Source organism: Crocodylus porosus, unplaced genomic scaffold (genome assembly GCF_001723895.1).
Source record: "Crocodylus porosus isolate Cpor-Errol unplaced genomic scaffold, CroPor_comp1, whole genome shotgun sequence".
In the NCBI taxonomy this organism is placed as follows: domain Eukaryota; kingdom Metazoa; phylum Chordata; order Crocodylia; family Crocodylidae; genus Crocodylus; species Crocodylus porosus.
Window position 1 is genome coordinate 12,549,386 of NW_017728915.1, and position 8,804 is coordinate 12,558,189.

Here is an 8,804-nt window from a genome sequence, read left to right on the forward strand (position 1 = left end):
CATTAACTTGTAACCACAGCTGGTTCTACCTATTACTTAATCACTCACTCAGATTTGCTTCCATTCATTCAGGAAACCAGCCTCAATGCAGCGATGCAATTCCAGTGATTACAATTCCAATGCATTCTTACAGTAGTAGTTCTAGTAATACAAGGTATGACTTTAAAGAAAACTACCTTTGTTAAAAGGTATAAAATAAAGAATACCAGGGTAAAGATGAGACAGATGAAATATACCTTAATCAATAAATGCAAATAGGCAGTAGTGAGGATCAAACACTAGGGACAGTAAGTGAGTTAGGTTAGATGCAGTAGGCTGATTTAGCATAAACTTTAGACAGATATGGGAAGTTTCTGTTGGGAAAAAGGTTTTAATCAAAAGGGGAATGTGTTCACTAGGATGTATTTACAGTCGTGTTTTCACTGCACCTTGGCTTGGCTCGTCTCTTACGGACTTTGCTTTAAAGTGGGTGTATTAGTTCTTTTGTTTTCTTGAGTGGCACTCTAGTTCAATTGATATGTAGATGTAGTTTGTAGATTTCTCCTACAGAAAGCCACGTCAGCTCTCTGGCTTGCTCTGAGCCTTGCCACACACTTGCAGTGCTAGGTCTCTGCCAGTACTTGGAAGGAAAAAGAAATGCACAAAATGGTGGGGTGTAGGCAAGATGGGGCTTCTTCATACAAGGTTAGAGTCCCTTCCAATTCTGCCACTGAGAAAAATACGTCTGTTTCCCTCCAGAATGTCAAAAGGACTTGGTAAAGGTTGGTGTAGAATTCCTCCTTGGTTTCATTGGTGGTGTCAAGAGTCGGGGCATACACACTAATGATAGTGCCATATTGGCTCCCCACCAGTTTAAGATGGAGATTCATGAGGCATTTATTAATTCCGATAGGGAACTCAATGATTTGGTTTATGAGCTCACTTTTAATGGCAAAACCACCTTGGTGAAATTGGCATTCTCCTTCCCGTTTACCCTTCCAAGAGAAGGTATAGCTGCCTTCATGGTCTTTGAGCTCTTGTCCATCTCCTGCTCACTGGGTCTTGCTCAGGACAGCTACATCAATTTTTGTGTTGCCTTAGTTCTTGGGCCATGATTGCAGTGCAGTGTTCTGGGTATTCACTATTAGGGTTGTCTATGAGGATCCTGATGGTCCAGGCCCTGAAAATAATGGTGTCTTCACTGGTATTTTCAACCTCGGTAAAGATGATACCACTGGACAAGGTTATCCAGTCAGGAAGAAATACAGAATTTGACAGGCAAAAGTTAGGGCACCTTTTCTAGTCCCCTACCCATATGGGGTGAGCAGAGAGGATCCTGAAGAGGGCTGCTCAGTCAGTTACAGTTACAGCTGCCACACTCCTGTCTCATCAAAGTATGACCTTGTAACTTGCCTTTATCCGAGTTCATGACTAGGAGCTTCCAGACCTCACAATCCTGCTCCCATCACCATTAGCTGGTCACTAAAAGGCTCGAGGAATGTGTTGGCCTGGAAGATGCCTATCCATGACTTCTTTTATTGTGGAGAAGCTGCTGCACATCAGCTTCCAGATGGCTTTTGCAGGAAAGGGACCTTGATCCAATTGCAAAGAGACCAAGACAACTGGGGATCTCATTCTGCTGCAGCCTTTATCTGCCTTTGCAGCTCTTGAGGTTCTAACATCTTTTTCCACCTGCTCCACCGCTGAGGACTTGTAGACCCAGAGCTGGGGATTGGGCAGGTTTATTACACTGGCAACCTGTACTCATCATGTCACAGCACCATCAAAGGCTATATGTGGCTTTTCAGGAAGGAATCCATTGCCATCTGCTGGCCTTGCCACATCCTGATGGTGCTGCTGCTGCTTGGTCTACAACTGCTTATTTCACAGCTAACCTTCCTTGAAGGTCATTCCACTATCCATCACCTGTGGATGTGCTGGGTAGCAGCACAACTCTGCCCCACAGGTTCCTCTCAGTATGTCTGCCTGGTGTGGGCCATGTGTTTTATGGTCAGTGTTGACTGCATTTAATCAACTTCATAGTTGATTACTGAGCACATGCTGCTTTTGGCAGCGATTTAATGATAGACAATATGTTTAATGAGCTCTTCTTGTATGCGAATGTAAGAGGGAGAGCCTTTTTTCCCCATGGTAATTAGGGAGAACCCCCTCTGTTTATATTCAACTAAATACAGTACATAGGAAAACATTTCTGGGGTAAAGCTTTACTGTCAGAAGAAAATGAGACATTTGTTTTTGGTGAAAGTAAATAAATGTTCTGAGAGCTGTTTGTTTATGGATAGACACTATTGTCACAGTATTGTCAGCCAGTAATAAATACTGCTGTTTGTAGTTCAGTCTCTAAGATTTTTCTGAGACATTCTTTGAGTCACTAAATGTTCCTGGGGCACCTGATGCCAGCCCTGGGAAGACTGGTGCTTACCTGGAAGCTTCATTTTCTCTTATGTTCTTTACAAAAGACAATTAAAAAATGTTTAATCTATATCCATTTTAAAAATAAAATATAGGTACTGTACTGTAGAAAGGAATGTGTGTTTGTTCTATCCTTAAATGTGACATAAACTTTTAGTTGTAGTTGTAATATTATAATGTCCCCTGAGTCATATGTTTGGGGCAAGAGGATTTGCTATGGTGTAATGATTCTATCATTACAGTGAATCTATCATTACCTTTTTATTCTTTTTATATGATGTAATTGTGGTTCTTTTCTCATTCACAGTTTGTTACAAATGGGAAAGGATTTCATTTAAATTTTGTTATCCACAGATAAACTATGTCTGCTCCAGCTGATGAAACTGCAGGAGACCTACCTGTGAGAGAGAGAGATTTAAATCTAGCTGGAATCGAAGGATTACAAGGTTTGCACCCGCTGTTATATATTACAGCTACAAACTTTCATCAGTGGCTTCTTTAGGTTCCTTCTAAAAAAGGGTTTCTGGAATTCTCATATACAAAATCTAAGTTCATATAACATTAATTATTTGTGTTAAATTAAAAAAATAAGAGAAAATAGAGTTCTATTCTTTGTCAATTTATTGTTACCGATAGAGGAATTACAAGATTCTGAGCACCTGCAAATCCCACTGGTTAATTTTCTACCATAATTGAAAACATTTTTTTCACTAACTTCAGTAAGAGTAAGACAAGACACACTGAACTAAATGGAAACTGGAAATACTTGGCTTTTTTTTAGAATTGGACCAGCATACATGCAAGAATCTACTCATTTGCTATACAGGAGTGAATTTACTGGGTTTAATTAAATTAATAATTTTTTGCCTAGTTAATTGAAAAGATCGTTGTTTCTTCATGAAAGGAAAAGAATACAGGGACTGGGACATCTCCCCCACCGGGATTCAGGACGGACTCAAGAGAGACTCTGCTAGACCTGGGGTCAAGGAGGACCGAATTAGGGAACTTCTGGAAAGACTAGATGTGATCAAATCAGCAGGTCCAGATACTCTCCACCCCAGGGTGCTGAGGGAATTGGCTGGGGTTATCGTAGGGCCCCTGGCATGGCTTTACAAGCACTTGTGGTGCTCTGGCCAGGTGCCAAAAGACTGGAAGAAGGCCAATGTCCCCATTTTCAAAAAAGGGAGGGGGGAAGACCCAGGTAACTATAGGCCCACTAGTCATTTTGGTCCTGGGGGAGCTCTTTGAGAAAATGATCCAGGAGCACATCTGTGAGGGACCAACATGGGGGATGATGCTCAAGGGCAACCAGGATGGGTTCATTAGGGGCAGGTCCTGTCCGACCAACCTGATTGCCTTCTACAATCAGGTCATTGGATGCAGGTGTTGCAGTGGATGTAGTCTTTCTGGACTTCAGGAAGGCCTTTGACACTGTCTCCCACCCCATTCTCATTAAAAACTTAGGCGACTGTGGCATTGATGCCTACACAGTCAGACGGGTCGCAAATTGGCTAGGGGGCCACACCCAGAGAGTGGTGGTGGATGGGTCACATTTGACTTGGAGGGAGGTGGGCAGTGGAGTCCTCAGGCCCATACTGTTCAATTCCTTTATTGGTGACTTGGGGAGAAAAATGCTCTGTTCAAATTCGCTGACGATGTTGCCCTATAAGGTCAGGCCAACTCTCAGGACCTCAATATTGTGCTGTTAGACAGGAGGGTGTGACACAATTGCACATATACAAACACACAAATCAATTAGGTGCATGCCCACACTACCAGCTCAGGCACATACACATCCAAACCAGCCTAGGCACATGCATACCTATCACAAATTCAAGCACTATACACCCCAAAAGTTAGACACAGATCACTAATTTGTATATCATGCACACAATGACATGTATACACACACCAGTTCACACACATACAACCCACCTACACATATACACAGTTAAGTTCCTAACTTGGTTGGTACAGTGTGTATGTGTGTGCTTGGGGTACCTGGGATACTTGGGGGAATGTTCAGGTGGGAGAGAGTTAAAGTGTAGGGAGTGAAAGTTGCCAGAACTGGGATTAGAACCGGTGGACTACAGACAAGCTGGCTGAGGAACTAAGGGCTGGGTTTACTTAAGGTAGACTGGGGCGGGAAACTGAGGCAGACAGCTGAGATTGGGGGGGGGCAAATAAGTCGGGGCAAAGAGGAGACAGCCAGGAAAAAAAACTGAGACAGAAACCTGGTTGCTCAGGGGAAAAGGAAAAGGCAGTAGGGATAAGACAGTGGCAAAGAAACTGGGGTTTTAGAGGCAGAGAGGAGCTCAGGACAGGTGTTGGAGGTAGCAGTGAGCCAGAAGCAGGAGAGGGAGAAATGAGACAGAAGTTAGAGGGGTGAGGAGCAGAGATTGGAGCAGTGGCAAACCATAGTAAAGCGAAACCCAATTTAGGGGTTCAAATAATGGTTTTATTAAACAGACAACACACTGACACAGCCCCATGAAGTTATTCGTTCATGCACACATGAGCACTCACAATGGCAGCAGGAGAAAGAGACTCTGGAAGTGTTGGAGTCCAGGTAGGAAAGAGAAGCAGAGTCCCAGTCCTTGGTTGTAGAGGGGGTGGGGGGTGATAGCTACCTATCCAGGCTGGAAAGTGGTCCTTGTCCAGTAGGTGTTGTCCAAAGAGGGATTGCCGGCAAGGCCTCTGGGTGGATGGGTGGTGTGGCATGGTGCTGGTCCAGATGGAGAGGGCGTCCCACTGCATCTGTCTTCACTGCCCCTTTTTATCAGGGCAGACCTTGTATGACCTTAGTGGCAGGAGGCATGCCCAGGCAAGGGTCAGCCCCTGGTGTACCGAGCGTGTGTGCTCCATGCAGGGATGTGCAGTTTCGGGTGTCTGTAATGGTGGGGTACAATGGTAGAGTTGCTCGTTCTTCAGGGTCTTTTGTCTTTCAAATACTGTGTTCTTGTCTCTGTTCCTGGGTGAGGTCTGTGGTTCCTGGATGAATCAATGTGAGGTGATGGCTCAGTTGTTACAGGCCATTCAATAGAGGCCTGCTACCATTGTATTTCAATCATTCCCAATCACTCTTATTCATCCAGGAACCAATTTACATGGGAGGGGTACATGAATCATACAGTTGCAACACAGGGGATGCAGGGGCAGAGGACACAAGATGGAGGCTTGACATATTAAATGGAAACTTGGCATGACCTGTGCTAACTTACATATATAGGCCTAAAACAGTAATCACACAATATAAAAGCAGTACAAACATAATAATTATCACTTATAAAACAACAGATATTGATATCAAAATAGCAGGGAACTTATTTGCAAAGAGGGGAGAGAAAAATAAAACTACCTAAAATAAAATGTTAAAGCTTATCTTATTTATAGGGAATAGAGAGGGAGAGAAAAAGTCAGAAATGGTTGGGGAAGGGGAGGTAATGCATTTTAAAATAAATTTTAAAAAAAGAAAAACTGGGGGTTTTGCTACAACGACACCAAGATTTGGGGCAAGGTGGGCATGCTAGAAGGGAGAGACAGGATACACCTGGATCTGGACAGGTTACAGGGGTGGGTGAATGTAAATAGGATGGGATTCAGCACTGACAAGTGCAAGGTACTGCACTTGGGCAGAAAGAACCAAGAGCATACCTATAGGGTGGGGAATTCCCTTCTTGAAAGCACAGCGGCAGAAAGAGATCTTGGAGTCATTATTGATTCTAAAATGAACGTGGCCCGCCGATGTGAGGATGCGGTAACCGCACGTTGTCATGTATCCACAGATGCATCATGAGCAGGTCCAAGGAGGTGATCCTCCCCCTCTATGCGACACTGGTCAGGCCACAGTTAGAGTACTGTATCCAGTTGTGGGCACTGCGCTTCAGGAGGGATGTGGACAGCATCGAGAGGGTCCAGAGAAGGGCCACTCACATGATCGGGGGGCACCAGGGCAGAGGAGAGGCTACGGGACTTGAACCTGTTCAGCCTTCATAAGAGAAGGCTGAGAGGGGATCTGGTGGCCGTCTATAAACTTACCAGGGGGCACCAGAGGGAAATGGGTGAGACTCTGTTCCCCCGAGCACCTCCTGGAGTAACAAGGAATAACGGCCACAAGTCAGGTGGCACTACTTCACAGTCAGGGCAGCCAGGATCTGGAACTAGCTTCCATGGGAAGTGGTGCTGACTCCTACCATAGGGGTCTTTAAAAGGAGGTTTGATAATTACCTAGCTGGGGTCATATGAGCTTAAACTGACCTGGGGTCATATGAGCCCAGTATTCATTTCTGCCCAAGGCAGGGGGTTGGACTTGATGATCTGATCAGGTCCCTTCTGACCCTACATCTGTGAACCTATGAACATTAAACATGTTTATAAAAACCATAAAAATTAGCAGATATACTCTGTTAGATAAAGAATCCAAAACTACATCAAACTTGTTTTTAAATTATCTTAGATTTCAAGATAGCCATGTGTCTTCAAGTGTTTAGTGTGGCTTGTTTTTCTTTGTTAGACTCATCAGCTGCACAGAACGTAAAGGCTCGGCAGGCTGTGTCTCGGGTGAGTCGTGAGGAGCTGGAAGACCGATTCCTGCGGTTACATGATGAAAACATTTTACTTAAACAACATGCACGAAAGCAAGAGGATAAAATTAAAAGGTTTGAAATGTTATTCTTTTAAGCCAAAATCACATTGGGAGATTATGCTTTTGAAGCCTTAATTATCATTGAGTTAAAGTTGTGTAAAAAGACCTTTTTAAAGTGGATGCCTTAGTTCTTCTACCATTTCCCACGGGACACTGATAGGCACATCTGTGCTATATGTATCCAACTTTCTCAGCTTGCTCTACTCAGCTTTTTTCCACTTAGAAACAGAACATAGTTCCTGAATGCAACAAGCAAAGTTCTTGAGTGACACTTTAGTTCCCAGCTAAATAGAGATCTGCTGCTGGTATAGGAAAAAGACTTTCAGTACTACTGGAATTCTGATACAGCAGAAGTGAAAAATCCAAAAGGGGTAAGAGGGAGGGAAAGGGAAATTAGGGAGGGGAGGGACTGAAAAGAAACAATCAACACATGCATTGTTAGTGGGAAGAGTGAACAGAAGCCAGTACAACCTTCTCATAGTCAGGCCAAAGCTAAGTTTGGTAAAAGAAGAGATGTAGAAAAGAATAAAGATTCCCCATGCTGTTGTGATGGCAGGTATTATAAGTTACTAGGTAAATACTGATCTCTAATCAGTGAAAAAGTGATGGAAGATAAAATCATGGAGGAGGAAAAAAAGAGAATACTGGCAGAAGGAGAGAAGAAATAGGGGGAAAAAGTAGACCCAGGTAGCTTATAAGAAAAAAAGAAATGGGTAAATCTAGGATGCATCTATCCATGTGTGTGTATATACGTGTGTGTTGCAGTCAAAAACAGGATTCAAACATAGTTCAGTTAAGGACTGAGCTGACTCCTCATTCAATTAATGACAGAAAGCCCTTAATAACTATACCACAAATGAGCTGTAAAACTAAATGACAGAAACAGGCTCCTTCTCAATATTCAGTAAATGAGCCATCACAAAAATCCTAGTATACGTTAGCTGCAATAGTGTCTCTCACCAATGCAAGCAAGAAGTGGTTTCTGTCTTTGCAGCCTTCACGGGGTGTGGATCCATCACTGAGAATGATCAGTTAGGTGCAGGTTACAGTGATTTTTTCTCCCTCCTGGAGTACACATCTTGCCACCAACTCTGGTTTTGTTCTTACACTCTTTAGTTGTATACCTTCAAAGCATTCCTCCTTGATAGTTGGTTAATTAAAGTGTGAACAGGTAGGGAGGGACCATCGTATTACAATTGCTAACTGTTCAGATCCTGTTTTGGATCGCCCAGTTGTAAAACTTGTTTTTGATCAGTCTAGAGGTTGCACTTCACTCATAGAGGATGGGTCTTGATTGACTGAATGGGATACCTTGAAGCACTGCTTACAGGACACTGTTTGGGATAGTTGTTTTAACAGTGGGGCAGAACCCAAAATATTCTAAACCGGTGATGGTCTATGGAGACATTTGTAAAACCCCAAATAGACATTGAATGCCTGTTCTGAGAAATATGCTTTGATCAAGAGAAGATGTGTCAACAAGGGGGGATACAGTCCTATAAGGAGATGCAGTTATTTATGAATGGTTTAGCATAATAAAACATTGGGTATATTTGCAATTAGCACAGGAGATGAAATCAATTGGGCTTCATTTCGCAAAGTCCCAGTCACAATCTTGCATTCCCGTGCAAGATGCACTGTTATTTTGACTTGGTCATTTAAATTTCATTTGTAGGTCTTGCCGAGCTTTCACCATCATCAGCATGCACATATACATGCACATGTGCATGCATGCGTGCGCGCGCGC

The 8,804-nt window shown here is 43.3% G+C and overlaps 1 protein-coding gene across 1 annotated transcript in view; it reads left to right on the forward strand.

Moving 5' to 3' along the window:
• Positions 1 to 2,772: 2,772 nt before the first annotated feature.
• The window catches only part of RPGRIP1L (RPGRIP1 like), a 138,651-nt gene continuing 132,619 nt past the window's right edge, over positions 2,773 to 8,804 (forward strand). Inside the window, exons 1-2 of the mRNA XM_019535713.1 lie at positions 2,773 to 2,858; positions 6,926 to 7,070. Of these exons, the coding sequence (XP_019391258.1) occupies positions 2,774 to 2,858; positions 6,926 to 7,070 (230 nt within the window). The 5' untranslated portion in view covers position 2,773. The remainder of the gene's footprint in view (positions 2,859 to 6,925; positions 7,071 to 8,804) is intronic.